This window comes from Cyclopterus lumpus, chromosome 16 (assembly GCF_009769545.1).
Source record: "Cyclopterus lumpus isolate fCycLum1 chromosome 16, fCycLum1.pri, whole genome shotgun sequence".
Classification (NCBI taxonomy): Eukaryota; Metazoa; Chordata; class Actinopteri; order Perciformes; family Cyclopteridae; genus Cyclopterus; species Cyclopterus lumpus.
In genome coordinates this window covers 6,523,454-6,544,510 of record NC_046981.1, presented here as the reverse complement: position 1 = coordinate 6,544,510, position 21,057 = coordinate 6,523,454, and the positions used below count along the sequence as shown (strand labels likewise).

The 21,057-nt window shown below is 40.0% G+C and overlaps 1 protein-coding gene across 2 annotated transcripts in view; it reads left to right on the top strand.

Annotated features, from left to right (window-relative positions):
* cdkal1 (CDK5 regulatory subunit associated protein 1-like 1) overlaps positions 1–21,057 on the top strand; it is a 200,884-nt gene that overhangs the window by 16,491 nt on the left and 163,336 nt on the right. For both annotated transcript variants that reach the window (XM_034553378.1, XM_034553379.1), the window contains one exon: positions 17,401–17,485. In XM_034553378.1, coding sequence (XP_034409269.1) covers positions 17,401–17,485 — 85 coding nt within the window. The remainder of the gene's footprint in view (positions 1–17,400; positions 17,486–21,057) is intronic.

Genomic DNA, 21,057 nt, shown 5'->3' with positions numbered 1-21,057 from the left:
TATTATCTCAATGATTGTCTCTTATGCAGACAATCATTTAGATAAACTAGGAAATTGAGCTTCACATAATGGATTCGTCTATATATATATTAAAAAAAAAAAAAAACTCTTACAATAATAGTCTTAACATGTATTTTCAATTTGTATTTATGCCAATTGTGTGGCTGAATAAATGCATATCCAGAAAAAACACTTTGTATTTAGCATTCGAGCAAATGGGACTTGGACTTGTTAGCCGTCGTTTAGCCTCTTCCGACCACTCATTCACCCATTTCCCCGTGCAAGGTGCCACCTTTGTTTCCTCATCAGGACTATCTAATCATTCATACCCCGCAGGAACAGCCTGCGGGAGCAATTTGGTTAAGTGTCTTGCCCAAGGACACATCGACATGGACTAGCGGAGCCGGGCATCGAACCGCCGATCGTCCTTCTGATTTGAAGGACTATTCTGCTCTCCCACTGAGCCACAGTTGGCCCTTAATTAAACCAGAGTCCCAACATTAATATCCTTCCAGCTTCCCGCTTGCGACTATCGGATATTTTAGAGTAAAACACGCAACAAGACCTGATGTGAAAAGATATCTGTGGTTTTACTGTTTGCAGCTTCATTTGTCCCTCGTGCTCGTCGTCTATTAAGGCTTTAAAGACAAAATAATCTAAATAAATCCACTCGTGATGCAGCCTGCTGGACAACACCTTCCTCACTATCATCACTTTTACAGCTCGCCACTGGCTCTCTCTTTACGTCGTTCTGGAAATGTGCGGTCGAGTCTTAAGTCAATGTCTTAAAGGAACCTTCACGTAAATGTCACCTCAGTCCAAACAGTTAGGTGAAGCCATCAATGTTATGTAGTCCATGTCTGAAAAGGGCTTTATGTGCAGCCTTTTCACAGTAACGAGCCAAAGCAAGTCATGCACAGCAACTGATAATTCGGTTACTGGATTTTCAGTATAATCTATAGGTTCTTTTTTATACAATTGTGTGTTTTATCAGCAACATCATACGTTTCAGTTGCTGACCAAGGACTGATTTGTATATTTTGCATGGCTAAGTGAAGATGACAAGCATCGCATATGACCAATTATTCTTTCATTACATACGACCAATTGTTCTTTCTCTCATCATGATTATTTAATTAAGATGCGAATATGCTCAAATATCTTAGGAGAGGCCCTTAAAAACCTCCCAGCCCTGAGACAACCGTCTTTGCCATTCAAGTGTTTGTTTGTATTAATTCCTTTTATAGTGTAGGTCTCAACTTGGACCTAAACAGAACGGGATTGCTGAATATTTCTGTGCGTGTACTATTATATCTGTGAAACATGAGAACCTTTTGTCCAGGCTAGTTCAATGAGTAGCAACGCCAAACAACTACAACCAATAGTGCTGCATTGGTATTGTTTATTTAATGACCACAGACCACTGCTCTCTTTGGCTCCCACCTCCACTTGTATTAAGGTTAAAGCTCCATCTGCCATCAGTTCCCTTTCATTTGTTAGTTCTTTTCCCAGGACAGGTGAGCTTTTACATACAGGTGGCTCTTGTTTTCTTCTTTCTGTTTCTCTTTTTCCTTTTTCTTTTTGTCTCTCTTCTAGGTGACAGGTGGGAGAAATTCACACACACACACACACACACACACACACACACACACACACACACACACACACACACACACACACACACACACACACACACACACACACACACACACACACGCATTGTCTTCTGGATTCCTCAGTCTTCTACATTCTTTTATGTACATAGCAAATTGACGCATGTTCTTCCCCTGGTCTGTTTTATTCACCTCATTGAATATAAACTGCCATCTCCTCGGGCAAACAGCAAATATAATCACATTTGTAATGTCAGAGAAATAGTGTGTCAATATTTGCCTAGTCTGTTACTGTTGTGAAATGGGGAACTGACTGTGGTTACCATGGTGTGCATGGTTTTGACAGTTGGCTTTGAGGTATAGAAAGATGCACTTTGTCACACGCACACACACACACACTTTTTTTTTAACATGCAAAACGGTGACCATGTAATTTAGTTTCTGATTGTGTTCGGGTAGTAGGTTATAAAGCATTTTCTGTTCTTTACAAGTTGATATGTGAAACTACTAACACATTTCTTCAGTCCGAATTATAAATCAACTAGTAAACAGTTTAAATGTAATATGTGGTAGCAAATAAACATGTCCGTTTTGTCGCCAGTCTGAAACAAATATGACATGATTGTCTGTTTTAAAACTTACATCGTATCCTATTTCTGAAGAGAAGCACAGGGCTCAATTGATTGTTCTCTTTTCTCTTCTGAAGTGTCTGAGCTCCACTTACATTGTTATAGACGGCTACCTACAGCTTGCCCCCTGCCACAGAAACCTGCATCGCGCTCAATCACTTCTTTTTTAGTGCAGAAGATCTAAACTGAACGATGCTGAAAAGTCTGTTACTGTGAGTTTTAGTTTGTCAGTTCTGACTTTCCTCTATTCCCAACCAGACTCTGTGCTAACTTCATATGTGGACGGTCAAATCATGTTTAATAATGAGAAGGCAATTACACTGGCCTAACATCTAGAAGGTGGAAGAGTCTGCCATTTTTCACTCTGAGGTGTGTGGTAAAAGTGAAATCATTGGTATATTACTCTGTCAGTCAGTAACCTTCTCGGCCTCTCTTTCTCCCAGCCACACTGACTTTTGTGCCCTTGACTCTAATAATCCCTCTCTCGCTGTGTGAAATATCTTTTCATGCCTGCACTGATGATCATAATGGTGTTCTGTATGAGCTGCAGACTCGTGATTGGCCCCAATTACTGCATGAACCTGAGGCTTCAAATCATCCTATCTATGCAAGGTGAGACGTGTAATGGCAAAAATGTCTTTAGGCCTGGTTTCCATCCCCTGCCTCTATGCACCTCGATAAATCACACTTAATGCACGTTTAAAATCGCAGGGAATCCACTGCCAGATGTTTATCATTACTTTCCTCTGTTGTACATTTTTTCCATATACAGCCCGAATGCCCCTAGAAAGCCCTTTCATCTTTACCAGTGATTGCTTTGAAACTTGATGGCTCAAAGTGTATTTATTTATCCACTCTGACACCTCACACATTTCCAACCCTTTTTAATTACAGAAGTGCCTCTGTTCTCTGGTTTTAACACTATATTGACAACGTCTAGTAGATTAGGCACTGGTCCAATGGAAAAATGTTTATACTTGTACGTAATACGCTGTTTGTGTTACCAGTTCAGTAGTTTATTTCACTACCTTTAGTCGAAGACTGGGGCCCTTTTCCGATGAGCTGTAAGAGAGACAGATTGACTCCAGTATCTTGCCTCGTGAAAGCAAACCTCTGCCATCCAAATTAGCGGTTGGCTGGTCTCGCAGCATTTATCATTCCTGCTTCAATTTCAGCTGAGCTCGCCTGCTATTTTTCACTGAGATACCTCCACTTACTCTTTTATTATTAGGTCGACGTCTTGGGTATGAACCATTCACACACTGACTTTATTACTTGTCCACCTCCCACCCCACCGTTTTCATAGAAATAAAACATGAATTAATTGTTGATGCCCCCTTTCATCAAATATAAAACGTAATGTAAGGGTACAAATCAATTGTAATTTACAATAATTTGTGAAATACTGAGTGAGCTATCAATAACTAGTCAGGTGACGAAAGCGACAATTATAAAGTGAAAGTGTGACTGAGGATTTGGCAGTATTTTAGATATAAACTCAATGCTAATGGGGAACGTGATAATGTACTTGAGGCAATCTGTAAACTTGAATTTGATGAAGCGACGCCTCCAATCTACATGCAAACCTTGAAGAGTGAGGCTGCCGTAACAGGATGGGCCAGACACACAGCCATCCAACATTTAAGCCCAAAGTAATATAGAGCTTTGTCACAAGTGGCATAACTGTCCACAACTGTTCCACCTCCATCTTTCTTAACTTATTTTTTCCTATATCTCCATCTCCTTTTTGTCTCTCTCTCTGCCTCCATCTGTCGTGCAGACTCGTCCTCAGTCGCCGTAATGGACTCAGGGCTGTTAAGGACACGAGTAGAATCCCAACAGAATAGATGTTTCTAAGATGTTGTCAAACTGTTGGCGTGAGTGCTATGCTGGGCCCCTGCTGTGCCTAACTTGGCATGCCCGCCCTGCTTCTTAGTACACACCAACACACAGCAACGCTCTCGCACACACTGCCATAGCTGTCTCTGAGACGAGACAGTAGATTATGCTCATGCTACAAGAACCATTGCTGTGAATCTCTGCCGCTTAACTAAGCTGATATGTTGGAAAGATGCCGTCAAGGCCCCCAGTGAGTCTGAGAGGACTGCAGTCTGGTATATTTTGTGTGCGTGTGTATGAGAGAAGGAAAAGAAAGGAACTGTTAAAAAATGAAAGCTTAGATGATGTCCACACTAATCCGGATGTGATGGAAGATGCATCCCTTTCTCTCAATTTTGAGCTTTAAAGTTTTTCCACTCCTGAAAAATAAGCTTTTTGAAAAGACTGTCCCGACTTGACAAGTTTGAATACACTGCAATTTAAAGAGCCCCTTTCCTTATTGTCACTTGTAGCTCTTTGTGTTCACTCGTTTTGTGTCTTATTACAATTGTAATCACCCGATGCAGGTGCTGCCCAACATAAGGATATGTTGGTCTACATTTGAAATGCATCTTAAAAACAGCTGGATAAACCTGTACTAAGTGATACACAGAGCAACGTTTTGGACAATTTCTTTTGTCAGCTGAACATCTTTGCTTTAGCCAAAAAAACAAATCTAAATCTGAAAAAACATTGACGTGATGGGTTAGCCTGGTTTGGCCTGATTGCAGGGAGCTGTGCAATCTTCATCTCGCCTAATGAGATGTAGTTTGTAATGCGCTCCTCATTTTTTAGTCTCAGACAAGGTTGACATTGTAAATTAGTTTGTAATATTGCAGTGAAAATGGAAACGGGATCATCTTTGGAAGGGAAAGAAAAGTATGGAAACATCCTGTGCCCTGCCAAACCCCAATGTGCATGACATCAGGTCTGATGACCCTCCCGACCCTACCTGTGGAATAATAATAAACAGTATAAAATAAAACAAAGCAGGAGGAGCATCAATAACGCAGAGAGTTGTTGGTCGAAAGCTGTAGTAAAGCTGGGTCTCTGAGGCGCCCAGTTCCAGTTCTGTACTGGTATTGCTCTGTGGTTGCATCAGAAGATTAACTGCCTATGAGGATGGAATATGTGCTCGTGTCTTTCTATGTTTGGGAAGTGTTTTAGCTCTTTATACATGTCTGTTCATACATGATATTTACATGAATTTTGTAAAGAGCTGCAACTTTTGATTGTTTTCATTATCGATTCATCTGCATATTGCTTTTTTTCAATGAATCGTTAAATCTCTGAAATGTCAAATAGTGAAAAGATGTTGCCAAATGTCCTGTCTTCAAATATCTTGTTTTGTTCGACCTACAGTGCAAAACCTAAAGACTTATTTAGGACCGGAAAATTACTTTATTATCATAATAGTTGCAGATAATTTTTCTGTCAATTGATTAATCAACTAATTGTTTCAGCTCAAATTATGTTAATACCATAACCTACTGTAGCAATGTGTGCAGTTTGTTTTCACTTGTGATTGACAGGTGTTAGTGTATTGTTTGTGTGTGTGTGTGTGTGTGTGTGTGTGTGTGTGTGTGTAGTCAGCGTCCTTCTAATGACAGTTGATTGCAATATCATCCACGGCTGAGTGGTTGCTCACCCTGCTAGACGGATAAACCAACTGCTAAAACCCCAAGGTGTGTGTGTGTGTGTGTGTGTGTGTGTGTGAGAGAGAGACTGTGTGTCGCTGTGTGTGTGTGTTACTGTGTGTGTGTGTGTGTCTCTGTGTGTGTGTGTGACTGTGTGAGGGCTCACTTGTAAAATGTGATTGGAGGTGAAACTCGTAAGTCCTCTAAGGCCCATTCACAATTCGCCACGTCAGTAAGGCAAACACACACACACACACACACACACACACACACACACACACACACACACACACACACACACACACACACACACACACACACACACACACACACACACACACACACACACACACACACACACACTGTCACTCCCCGAGGAGAGGGAACCTTTTAGACAGAAATGTTGTCAGCTGGGAATCTGTCTTGTTGTTCCAATCAAACATGCCCAACTCGCCACTCCTCACACACCCACTCTCACTCACGAGCTTGGGGAATATGACTGTGTGAGAGAGTGTAGCCGTTATATTGGTTCCACTTTATCTGTGCCCGATGTGACTCATCATAATAGACTTTTTAGCGTGTAATAAATTGTTAAATGCACAGTTATCCCTGAGATGCGGTTGCTGCGTCATAACATGTACTGATGCATTTTCCCAGATCCATCAGTCACATAGAGGCATATTCTTTTTAGGTAATACACTTTTTGGTTTAACAATTTGACCATAACCAATGTAGAATTGGAGTTGAGACCTAGACTTTTTGTTTTTAATTTGTGATAATGTACTGTATGATGTGACGCATTATGCGATATTTACATTTAAAAAAAATATTTTTTCATTCTAGTCTTCAACTGCTCCAAAACGTGTTATCCCCAATAATTCATATTTAAATATAAAGTAATCAAAAATGATTTAAAACATCCCAGAATCTGTGTAAACCATCTCCAATTCTAAATATTATCCTTTCACTTTCATCTCTAATTTTTTTGCGGTTTTTTTTTATTGCCTAAAACACACAATTCAAAGTAAATATTTTATTAGTATTTAAATATTTGCAATATTTAAAGTTTCATTAGTATTTTAAATTATGTATCAGCTGATTAGCGCTACTGTTAGGAAGTTAAACAGGTCATAACTCTCTGTTAATTTTATATTGCTGTGAAAACATATATGATGTTTTTTGTGAACTCTGGGTCGATGGATTTGTTCACAAGTAGGAACTTTGAGTGACAGTTCATTGTACTTTGTATCGTAGGAGGTCGAAGATGTCCATGTTCTAAATTGTCTGGTTCGCAGCACTAATATGACTTCATTGTGCTGCACACTTGTGAGTGGGTCACTGCCCCACCACCCTGCCTTCAGGTCCACCTGTCCTCCAAGCCAGTCAGCCTGGCATCCAGCTGTCCAGTCAGCCAATAAGCTCAGTCAAGTGTATCCATTCACCCTAAGGCCTTGGGGTGAAACCCTTGGCCCCATTATACGTACCCCGATAGACCACCACTGCACTGTATCCCAAGGTCAGCATGTCCTGGGTGTTTTTGTGTGCGAGTAAGATGAGAGATGAGGGCCAGTGGAGGAGGAAGATGATGTGTGTGTGTGTGCGTGTGCGTGTGGCAGGCACCAGGAGCATCGTATTGACCCCTAGGGCTTGCTGTGTCTGCCTCTTCTCTCTTTCACACACACACATCCACATCCACTCCCAGACATCTCCGCCTTTGCCCTCAAATATCATCTACTAGGGCTGAAGGCCAGAGGGAAATCAGAGATAGCATAGATCTGTTTATTTGGTGTGGAAAATATTCACATCTCAATCACTCAGATATTTTATTTTAAGTAGTCTGGGGAAATTACTTAATGGACTCATACAGAGTGGGGCCAAACAGTATAGGAGATTTAATCCCAATTTGATTGAGAACTAGTTGTACTGCAAAGACAGCAAGTACAAACAACTTAATTTATATTCAGCCTTGTTCTTCTGTACAGTTAAGTATGCTTGTATAGCTTAACTCTACCTGCTCATCTCCGCTAGATACAGATATCACTTGGTTTAGGGCATACATACATTTGTGATCTGCTGCTACCTTATGAACCATCCCGACCCCTCAGGTCGTCTGGGACTGGTCTACTTCCTGTTCCAAGAGTCAGAACTAAACACGGAGAAGCAGTTTTTCTGCTCCACATATCTGGAACAAAGTCCCTGAAAGCTGCAGGTCTGCTGAAACCCTCAAAGACCCTCAGAGACCCTCAGAGACCCTCAGCTCCATGAAATCCAGATTGAAGACTTTTCTGTTTGCTGTTGACTTTAATTGAACAAGATTCAAGGATATCGATCAATTTCTTCATCTCACTACTGCATTTTATTTTTTTAACTGCACTGCAACTTTCATTCTATTTCTTGCTTTTTTGACTGTTTTATATGTTTTAATGAATGTTCTTAAATGTTTTTTAAATCTTGTTTACTTTTGCATTATATTTTAATGGTTTTATGTGAAGCACTTTGAATTGCCTTGCCTTACGCAGTTGTGTGCAGCTTGCGAGGGAATGTCAAAGAGTTTGGCAACTTGCTATAAGTAGGTCTGTCTGAAATGGAAAATATGATACTGTGGCCTCAGTGATAGCGGCGACAGTGGGGTTATATATGATATACCTATCATCGAGAGAGAGAGAGGGAATTAAAGGAGTCTGTATGAAAGGTTTATGGTCCTTGGAAAGCAAAGAGTCTCCAGAGCTCTTTTTCCACATAAATATACAAGATCCGACTGCAGTGAACTTCCCTGAACTGCCAGAAATACCCAAGCAGGATGCTGGATCAGTGAGAGCTAGAAATGCTACGTACTCTCCTGACAGGGAGAAACAAATCTGTTTGCAGAGTAATCACCAGGGGAGCTCCACGGTGCTAGAAAGCAAGATTGCTGTTTCATTTCAGATTGCAATCACATCAACACAAGTCTTTAATTATTTAGATCACCGTGCCAATTACTGAGAGGAATGTGTTACTGTAAGCCTTTGTAAGTCAACCCACTATTTATAGAACAGTTTTTGAACATTGCAGTACAGAAGTCACAAGGGACTTATGACATACTGTAATTGTCCATATGATTACTGATATTTTATTTAATTGCGTAGTATTGTGGAAAGGTTGGACAAGTAAAACGATCATAAATTATTCACGCTTTCATTTTGATGCCTTTTTAATGCATCCCAAGTAGACACATTTGAATGTTTTTGTAAATGAAACGGTCATGAAAGTTGGTTTTCCGCAAATCAAATGCATAAATTAGGGGACAAGCCTTCAGAAATACTTTATTCACTTTCACCTAAAAGTGTATGCAGCACATGATAATTATTTTAAGAATGTCAACGTTCTTTTTGTCCATAAGAAGTTGATCAGCTGAAGACCATAATTGTAAGATGGAATGGGGAAAAATGAACGGCAGGAAGGTCTGAGGTTAATATAAATGGACGAAGGACAGAAAGGAGGAACCGAGAATAAGAAAGTTTTGATACGCGGGAGAAAGAAAATGAGGAAGTAGTGACAGCTAGAGGTTTGCAAACGACATAAGGAAGCTGGAGGAAAGGAGTGAAAGTGAGTGGGTGTTGTATATGGTGGTTAAATGAGACGGGAGAGTAGGGGAAATATAGAGTCTGGGTAAAATGAAAAAGGAGAAAATATCAAAGAAAAGTTACGATGGGGGGGAAAAGAGGGAGTAAAAGAACGATGGTCTTTTTAGGATGTTGTGATAAAATAGCAGGTATGTGCATGCTGATAGGGGTTTAACAACGTATAAGAATTACACCCAGCTCTTCTCTACCTCCCTCCGTGCCTGTGCCTACATTTCTACACCCAGTAAAACACTGTTATTTGAAAGGGTTCTGAAAACCATCTTTACTCCCATGATATCTTTGAACACTTATTTCCCTCATTTTTCGAGAAAATTGAATTTTGTCCTCGTTTGACTCTGTGTGTTCACCTCTGGAAACGCGGTGCCTTGTATTTAGGCCTTAATATTACTCTGCATTTTGAGAACCTTCCCACGGAAAGCAAATATATATTCCAATTCGAGGTAAACTGGCTTTAACTGGCATAAAGAGGCCGTAGTAGAGCTACTTTTTTGTATTATTCATTCATGGGCTGCATCTTAATTTACTACTCGACAGAGTGGAGTGGGTATCATAGCACTACTTCTGGACATTGATTTGACATTGATACATTCATGGCTAGATCAATCTTTGTGTTGCATGCCGCCTAATGCTGCACTATGAGGTGGAATTTTCTGATTTACAGTCCAGAGAGATTTGCTTCCCAGTTTTCCTTGTTCCACTACTGAGAGATTAATGGGTTCTGTGTCTCCCCTTCACTCTGAAGGGCTAGTTCATATCAAACTAAGGAACTTTAACAGGTGAGATATTTAGTTAAACATGGTACTTTATTCCTCTTTATTTACACACCGGTGCTGTATTACACAATTCAAGGTCCGTCCATTCTGGTCAGTTTTAACACACAAACAAAGACTCACAATAACACTGAGTCTCCAATTCACTTGGCCTGGGGAGGAAACGCTTACAGATGCAGGGAGAACGTTACAATTTCATACAGAGAGGCATCCGGCTAGCTAGTGGAGTCTAACCGTTTCTAATAAAACATTAAAAGGACTCCTGCATCCAGGGTTGGAATCCAAATTCACTTGATATGCTTTAAGTTTGTGCTTAGTGTGCTTTATAATCCTGTTGACCGGCGGCTCTATGTTCCACGTGTGCAAATAATATACATGATGCGGTGTGCTGCAATTCTACATGCAGTTGCAGTTGTGTCATATCTTCTTTTTTTTTTGCATTTAAGTAAATATCAGGTTTATTTAGCTGCTTTTCTAGGGAAAAAATACAAATTAATTCACAAACTCATCACTTAAGTATGTTTTTTTTTTTGTGTGTGTGTATCTATTTACAGTAAATAGTTGTATTTACCTTGCAGTTTTCATTTGTGAATTGGCACATCTGCATGTAGTGGATGGATACATGAGAGTTCAGGGAAATGACCGTATTCCCATTCTGTCTGTTATTGTGTGTGTTTATCTGCTTTCTGACCCAGCAGCTGAGCCTCCTCTCGGTTCTCTGTGGGGTGCGACACACAGCTGTGGGTAGGGATGTCACAAAAAAACCGATACTTTGGTCGATGCCACATTTCTGAAAACATCACTGTGCTAATCTTTCTTCAGTACTGCAGGTACCATGGTTACCAGGAATCAAGGCTCATACCGTCGTCCTGGGACGATGGAACATTTCCCTGACTACAAAAATGTATCATGTAGTAATGTAGTGTGAACATTGCTTTGTATTAGCCAGTTGGCAGCAGAACAATCCTTCATGGCTAAATAATGAAGGTAATGAATGAAGTCAGGTCAATTTCTCATAGATTCTATACAATCTGACTTTTTAGCAACCAGAGGAGTCGCCCCCTGCTGATTGAATGCAGGTTTAAGACGTATCAGGTTGATGATGCGTTGTATGTTCAAGCTCCATTCAGTAATACTGAGTATTGGGCAAAGGTAAATTATGACGTTGTCGTGTATTCAAATGTAGTCTTTAAAATGTTGTTTTTCATCAGGAATTAATAACAAAAACTAGTAAGCAAACTGTAATAGAGGATTGTATGTGGAAGTACATGGGATTTGTTTTATTTTTTCACCATGGTATCAAATTGTGTGAAGAATCGTGGAATTAGTTCTCTTTCTTCTCTCTCTTTCCTGTCCCTACTCGTTATCCCCCTCCATTCACTCTCTTTTTTTCCCCACTTTCATCAGCATGCTTTTCTCCTCCTTTCTCATTTCACATCTCGTTTAGTCGCTCGGTCTCGGTTTCTCCTTATACTCCTTTTTGCTCACATTGTTGGTCATCCTTAAATCCCATTTGGGTATTGCCTATCACCTGCCTCCACTTCACACTCACTTCTCTCTCCTTTTTTTTTCCTCTCTCAAGATGGCCCTTTTCATTGATTGTCTGTGCTGCCTATTTCTTTTAATTCTTTTTGTTGTCTTTCTTTTTATATACACAAGGACCCATCTGATCCTCGTGCTCACTCTTTCTTTCTTTTGTCCATCTTTCCAGCCATAATTATTTGATACATGCACCTGCTCCCATAACCCTTTCTCCTCATCTCCATAGGGAGTAGTGTGATTGAAATGTGTTATGTATGACCTTGTGTTTATGGTTACACGAACACACACACTGACCCCAGGTGTTGCCTCTCCAATATCCCACTCTCTTATATGATTTGGTTGCGAGGTGAATGTAGAGTGAACTACACACACACGCACACGCACACGCACACGCACACGCACACGCACACAACCACATACATACATACATGCACACACACAAGCACACCGAAACGTACCTCAAGAATGAGATTTAGTCATTTGGTCAGTTGGTTGGGATGCTTTCAAAGGCTGTGCAAAGGTGCAGCTCAATACACACACACACACACACACACACACACACACACACACCACACCACACCACACCACACCACACCACACCATACACACACACACAGAGGTAATTTTCCTTTTGCGTACAGTGCGGTCAACTGTTTGAGTGGTGGAATTCCTTATATTCCTTATTGGAGAAACTCTAGGACCGACACCAAAAAACAATTTATTTTATCAGCTGTTGTGGTCAAATGTAATATATGTCTTCATATTGGATATAATATAAAACAGGCATTTCATCTGTGAGTTGCAGAGTGAAATAGTGTCATTATCGTGTGTGTCTATGTATGTGTATATGTGTGTGTGTGTGTGTGTGTGTGTGTGCGTTAAATATTTTTGTGATAGACTTTTGTGAAGTCCTCCAATACTGTTATTATATTAACATATTATACACACTTATTGTAAAAATCATCATATTTACTATTGCCAGGGAAGTAAAATGATACAATAGTTAAGAAATAACTTATTATTATATCATTTAGCTTTTTATCACTTCATTTTGTTCTATTCACACATTTCATTTATTTGTGTGGGTACTTCATGTTACGGCTGTGCATGCATATTGCAAAGTATCTAAATAAGCAGAACATCTATAGTCGTGGATTAATAACTGATGCAGAAATGATGTCAGCCTTCTCTTCACACTCCCTTCAAAGCTATGAGTTCCAGACTATCTGTAGGTTTAATACAGGGCTAATGTTGACTAATTTTGCAAACCATACACACCCAAACACACACATACACTTGGGCATTTACCCTCTCTCATGCACGGATACACAGACCCACACCCTTACCAGGATGCTTGTCTTACCCCCCTGGGCCTTATATCCTCATCAGATAAAATACTAGTCAACATTTCTTGTGCACATTCTGCACAAACAGCTTCTCACATAATTGCCTCATGGCGATGATTTGCAAAGAGAACCAAAATTCCTCCCCTGTCATTGGTTGTCCCCCAAACCTATGCAAATATTATGCAAATTATTTCCCAAATACAGCATTTCTTGGTGTGGTAGAAACTTAATTTAATGCTGAGTCATTGGAGGTTGGGGCCCATGAATTAATAACCTAACATATTCCCTAAAAGTAAATCTACTATCGACTGTCCACATTTTGACAACAGATTGCCAGCTTCGAGTTACACTGTCCACTGCCGCTTTGCACCAGGTTATTTATGACTGAATATTACATTTAAAACTAGTCAATATATGACTTAGTAATGCCCAACTTTGCATTTTATAGATTCTGTTGTTAAGATCATTACAACTGCTGTGCCAAGTGTGAGTTGCTGTTAATGACCGCCAATGCAATGGAGCAGTTATGGCTTGATGCATTTCAAATGAGATAAAGTTCTCAACAGAAGCAACTGTCGCTGAGATTGTGACAGCCGTTGTCCGTGCGGCTGCAATTGATTGACTGTGGTGTTATTCCTCTCACTGATTTTCGTGGAGGAATAAGAGTGTCTCCAGGCAGTAATTTGTGGCGATGTGTCATTTTGGACCAATCAATGTCGGCGTTTACTTTCCCACTCGACTTTTAATCCACCTCAGCGTGACGTTCCTGCAATGCATTGTTAGATGATGCTTGCACTGTCTGTAAATTAGGCAGCACAGTAAAAGTTATTTTCCCTCACTGAATAACTCAAATATCCAGTGATGTCGGAGGTTTTACTTTGATCTGCAATGACTTGGTTTGAGGCCCATGTTGAGTTTATCACAAATGTCCTCGTTCAAGAAACTCACCGACTCACAATAATCACACTTGAGTACTCTTTGCTATTCAACTAAGGTTGATTTTGGTACTGTTGGGAATATCACATAAATTTCTGTCCTAAATCAATACATTTACAATTTACAAAATCAATACATTTACAATTGTATTGATTTATTTTTCAACAGTTTCTTTATCTCCTTTCTATTTCAAAATGTCACTGTCCTAGCTAGCACACATCAATTTGCCCTCCCACTTTTAATATTTCCTCTGTCGCCACTAAGTCCTGTCAGAATTGAGTTTTTGTCTTACGCTTGCTAAAACAAACGCACTCAGTTTCCCTTGTATTTGGAGTCATATTTCTCTCTTTGCATCAACCTCAACAATTGTATCAATTTCAAACAAACGCAATCATCCACAGAAGGTCTTGCAGCACAAGACAGCTGTAGCCCCCGGGTCCTGACTGTAGCGCTGCAGTACCCATGACCCCGAAATACTGTGAAGACACCACCACTTAGTCCGGGGCTGTCTGAATTATTCCTGTCTTGTTGTTAAAAGAAAAAAAGAGGAGTTAGAAATCCCTAAAACCTAAAACAAGGTTAAAGTTTTGAGTTGTTGGCGGTGGCTTCTGTCACATTGTTCTGGTGTTTTGCCTTGAGATTACACCTCTAAAAGCCCTTTCTGCATGAGGAGCAGCTGCTGCCTGGATTAATTTATATTCATGGTGATGGCTTTGACCCCCCCAGTTCACTGGCAGCAGTGGTTGCAACGGGGGGCATGTGGTTGCCACAGATCTTCTCTATCTGCTGCTAAAGTTTTGATAATGTCAACCGTTTGCCGCTGGATGGGGATGGACCTTTGCACTTGTGTGTATCTGCTTTGCTGGATCAAAAACAGTGGCTGTTGTTGTCACTTGCACTGAAAGTGTCACAGAGTGTTTAAAGCTACAAATACCATAACATGGGGGATTTGTATGGACATTTGGAGTCCATGGTTGCCTTGCTTTTAGTCATGGAAAAAAAAACTATATGTCATTTTCTCATAAGAACTACCTGGTTAAATACAAAATAAAAACAATGTATTTTTTCTGTAGTTTTATCTGTGTACTGGTCATTTCTTCTGACTTTGTAGAAAGCAGATGTTTGTATCTGTCGCGTGCGTCTGTTAAATTGATGGAGAGCTTGTTATTGTTGGTCTGGAAAGCCTCCCTCGGGACAGAGAGGAGACAGCAACCACACAGCTGAGACCACTCCCACTAGTCCTGCGTGTGAGTGTTTGTGTGTGTGTGTGTGTGTGTGTGTGTGCGTGTGTGAGTGTGTTGGTTACCTAGACAAATAAAGGTTGGCATAATGGTGCACCCTTTGCCAGCTGAACTTATTCTCCCTCTTTCTCTATTGAACCCGCGCACATATTTCATAGTTTGAGTAGGATTACTTTTATAATCTTATATTCTTTGGCTTTTCTATATTTTGTCCTGTCCATCCCCCCGAGCATGATTCCCCACAACACACAAAGGCCCAAACAAACCCTGAGCCAACACATGATTCATGCCCTACCAGCGTGACTCACATTATTTTAGTTATTTTCAAGACATGCAGCTGCACTACTGTTTTTATGAGATATCATTAAGTCTTGGTTACTGTCTGATACAATCTGTAAACACTCTTCAAAGCACTGCTGTATTTCTAAATCCACGCCATCTACAGCTGGTGAAAGGCCCTAAAATATTTCAACATTATAATATGTAATACAATTACCTTAAAACCTCTTGTTTTTTATCTTCCAGATTTATAGTTTTATTGGTCTTTTCTGTCTCATAACTGGTGTCATAGAGGCCTTTTATTCAACTTATTGAAACTTGAAGACACTATTATTTGGCTAGTGATATTCGTGCCCCTGCAATAGATCTTTCATCTTTATTTAGCTCCTAAAAAACCTGCATGATAAATTGATTTTTGAGTCAGAATAAGAATGATAGTGAAGACGTTTAACTTCATTTGTGTCTTGTGAATCATTTAATGAACGGTGCAGGTTTTGGTCCATAAACACTGTGCGTGGCTTGAGTGTGGAGATTTAAAAGGTCTAGTGGGGTTAATAATCACCCCTTTCTCCACATCCTGGGACTGCTGTGTGTGATACAGGTGTGTGAACCAATGCAGGAAATACAGTGTGGGTGGGGTGTGTGTGCCTGACTGCAGCTGGGAAGTAGATTCTAAGTGAAATATCTGGTTCAGTGTGGCGTAAAGGAGCGAGCTTCCAGCTCCACCCCACCGCCGTGCCATTCCCTCCCGATCATGTGCGTCTTTGTGTGACAGCTCTCCTAGCAGTGCCATGCAAAGCCTGCCACCAGCGTCTTGTGCAGCAGCCGAGCTTAACATCACAAGGAGCATTGCACCGTGTGTGTGTGTGTGTGTGAGAGATTAAACACATTGACATTCTTATTTCAAGTAAATTCTATTAAAATAGGCCTGTTTTTCAGTATTTTCTAAACAAGGTAGTTGTTTATTTTATACTTTTTTTTCCCTTCCGAAATCTGGCCGTTATGAGACGATCAAGAATATTTTAGTGGTCTTAATTTTTCAAAATCTACTGGTATAGATGGCTTAGGATAGGTACTCGTAAATGCAAGACGCAGATGAGATCTCAGGAAAAGCTTGTAAGTGGACCTTTTGAGTAAAACTGGTCTACGGTCAAGAATGAACCTTTTTGCTTAATATTAGGATTCTGACGTTGCTAATCGCAAAATAATTACGAGTGGAGCAAAAGAGTAGATGCATTTCTTGCTCATTTTAGTTGCAACTTTCACTGTAAATCTCCACGTCCAAGTGTGCCATGCCAAGCGTCCAAGGTCGTAACTTTAAGGTCTCCACACCAAAAACAACCTTAGGACCCCACATTGAAAACTAGCTGGTATTGTTATAATGTTAAGTTAAGTTAAAAACTAAATGAACCCAGGCAGAGGAAAGTGGCAAAGCATCCAAAGCCCTAGGAAAAAAACAATACAACCTTAAAATCAACTCTGGTTGATGTTACCAAGTAAAAGGAGGCCAGTACAGAAAAAACAAGGTCCCCTGTTCATGTGCCACTAGCTTCATCATTCTGAATCATCTGCCGGCATGCAAACAAACACATATGTACATCGCATTCAATGAGGTGGAACCATGCAGAACTCTTTTTAATTCTTTGTCCACAATTTAGAGACTGGTTAGAATCACTGATACACACAGGATCATTCGGGTGTGCCTTTTATGAGGACACAGCATATTGCGTGCTTCAGACACCAACACACTGTGCCAGAGACCAATTAGGTAGTTCTGCTGTGTTAGGATCCCTTATGCTTTTTTGAATCCTTTTAATATATTACGTGTTGATTGGTTATCTTTATGAAGTCACGCTTGTGCAGTGTGAAAATATGAGCTGAAGATGTTCCTTCTCTCTTTCTGCAGATAACCCATCAGACGCAGACCTCTGGGTGCTCAACAGCTGCACTGTGAAGAACCCTGCAGAAGACCACTTCAGAAACTCAATCAAGTACGGACAAACACACACAGTTCAAACACGCTGTCGCCCATGTCCTGTTTTATGTGGACAGTAGAAAAGGGTTTACGGTTTTTCATGAAAATAAACTGGCGGATTTAACCTTTTTCAGAATATATTACTGTGGTGTGAATTCCCCAGGACTAGTGTTATTGACTGCTGGAATAGTGCATATCCAATTGCAAAATTGCATCACCAAGTAGAGATATTTCGACCTGTAGACCCCACAGGTGTGCACAAGTTTTCTCTTTTATTTAGAATGAAATGATTTGGTCAGAATTTAAAATTCTTGTCTCCCGAAAACAAATGGACTATTATTCGTTTTTCATACCCATCGACACAAAGAACATGAGACAAATGGAGTAATTTAGCTCTTGGTGTGTGTGCCTGTGCGTGTGTGTGTGTGTGTGTTTATGTATTCAGCTTGTTACTCCATGTCAGTTTCCACCTCCTCCCTGTTACACTGGTCTCTCTCTGCACCGGTGAAACACACACAGAGAGGGAGGGAGAGTGAAAGAGATATTTGCATAAACGAAAAGAAATTAAGCTAGAAACTGTTTTGCATTTTGATTATTTCCATCAATGAGGGGCACACCCACACCTGGCGGGTGTGTGCTTCTGTGGTAGTGAGAGAGAGAGCCGAGTCACTGAATTGCTTTTAGTAGAAATCAGGATTTGACTGAATATCAGACACCCTCAAATATGAGTAACATTTTGATGTGATCATATTGACTGTCATCACTATTATCAGATACAGTTTTAAACACTCCACCCCTGTATGAGGTGGAAAATCAGACATTCGTATTCTTCTAAAATTAAATTAACGTTGGTTAGTCATGTTAGATCCAGATAATCCACTTGAGCTGGTCTCTAGGGACCATTACAGGAACTGCATGTTAAAACACATCCACATTGGCTACTGTTGCTCAAGACTCACATAAATGGCTTACATAGCTAATCATGATCCAATTAAATGTAAATACGGATTAAGAGCACCTCTGGTGTACTTTACATTTCCGCGTCTATTCTCGTTTCAAGCAAAAAAAGGCCAGCGTTTGTTGTCTCTGGCATCTAAAACTTGACAATTTGCTGTTTTCTTTGTTTTACTAATGTGAAATAAAAACATTTCTAGTTATGGATTTAACAAAACCAACTGCTGTGACTTTTTGACAGCACTGTTGTTTGACATGTTTCAGTAGCCAGCGTGTAGGCCTTTTAGCTGGTTGGCTCTGATGGGTTAATTGGATTTTAAGATAAATGCAAAGAGAGCAGACGTTTTTCATCTGACACATTTTACATTTCGGATGTCTGAATCATCAGAACTGAGTAACTTAACATGAGGAAATATTAGTTTCAGCTGTGAACAGTTCCACTTGGCCATCGGCCCAATCTTGCTGCTTCAGCCGTCTCCTCATGCTCACTTCACCCTTTCTTTTTCTTTACAATTAATGCTCCATCCATTGGAAGGGACACACACACACACACACACGCACACACACACACACACACACACACACACACACACACACACACACACACACACACACACACACACACACACACACACACACACACACAAAAGGAATGGGAGCTTGCATGTTAGAGACAGAGGATCAAAGCAAATCCAAACTTAAAGTTTTTTTCATTTCCTCATTTTTCTTTTGCTTCTCTTCATATGATCGACGGACAGAAAAAACAAGTGGAGGAGGCAGGCACACGGTCTGCCTCGCGCTCGGTCACACGCTGCCCGTTATGCCTGCACCGCCTGGTACCACGGAGGCGCGCACACACACACACACAGACACACACACACACACACACACACACACACACATTTTAGTCTTAAATCCAAATGATAACATCAGATAGGTCTTTGGCCGTTTGTTTGAAGATGGTGAAGTTGAAAGCAAGTTGAAATGCAATTGCAGATGAGATATCGCTGGTTACAGAATAGAAGGTTAAACTAAGAAGAATAAAAGAATAAAATAAAAATAGGATGTGAATTGTCTCTTTGCTTTTTATAAGTTAAACGCTGCTGATCGTACAGAATGTTCACAGGTAAACGGACTATATTTATACTATATTTCAGATCAGTAAAATTAACTCACTTCACCCAAGCCTTTTTAAGATCCTGCAGTCTAGAAAAAGCATACGTTTGAACATACTGCTTTCATGACAATAAAAACGGAGGGGAAATACTCGCCGACAACATGAGAAATACAAGGACTTTCTATCTCAGGCAGCACTGCACAGTGCTTGCACGTGAAATATGTTATTTTTTTTTCAGGAAGTAGTTTTATCTGGAAACTTGGAATAAGTTTCAAATGTATAACTCATTGTTTTTTTATATTTCACATCAATATATACAGTATACCAATGTGGTATACTGTATATATTGACTATTACATTTTATGACTTTGGTGAATTGTTCTCGTTCCTTTAAAATGTTGACACTGATGCTGTTATATATGTCATACTGCTAATATTACTGGTGAGACTGTTTGATATTTATCTTCCTGGCTTTAATTGCACTTTTGCCTCCTATCAAGAAGTTCTCCACATAAAAAGGAAAGGGCTGTTTGTGTCTATCGCATCTGGCTTTCCCGGGTAATGATGTATTAACCTTGAATGCAGTCTGCTAATTTGTACGCGCGTACGTCTCACTTCTCTGACTCCATTTGGAGAAGGCGATGGAGGCCATCGCACTGCATGTTAAGTCACAAGCTGCTCTGTGGTGTTCAGCTTGCTGCTCTGTCATTTGTCGTCCTGTTAACGCTTCATCACAGCGCCAAGATGATGTTGAAGGAGATCAGACCAGCCTGAAGGAAGGAGAGGAACGAAAAGATTCATATACAGATATGTAGATATAGATTCATACATTTTCTTAGATCTGCTTTGAGGTTGATCAGTAAATGTACAAATGTGTGTGAGAATCCACGCAGTGTTTTGCTGTTTTCTTCGCTTCGCTTACAGAATTAACCCGGAGCTGTGTATGTTAAAAACACTGATTCATATTGTCATACTGAGTGTGTGTGTGTGTGTGTGTGTGTGGCCTAACAGTCAACATTTAAGTAACCATATAGATCTTTTTTAAGATGGTTTTACTTCCCTGAACTTGCCAAACTTACTTACCGAAATGGAAAATGTAGGCCTATGAAAACATTGATAAAATCAACACGGATCAAAAAAGTATCCTTTTACTTTTTTGTCGTAAATATTAGTGGTTATAATTATTACTATAGAAACACACAATTAAAATGATTGGGAAATGTGTCACTATATTTTGATTTAAATTTGAGGCACTATTTTTTCATATTTAAATATTTGCCTCGATAAAAAACTTTTTTTGGGACATTATGTATTAGAATCTGCTTACAGCAAGTGTTAGGATGTTGCATTCCCTCTCTTATCTCTATTTTGTATTGCTCTGAAAACCACACAATGTAGCATTAACCAGGGTCGCTGACTAGAAAGCATTAATATTGATCTGTCGATCGCACATTTTTACTGATTATCGGGATATCGGATCACATTTACTTTTTCACTTGCCCGATCGGACAACTGCA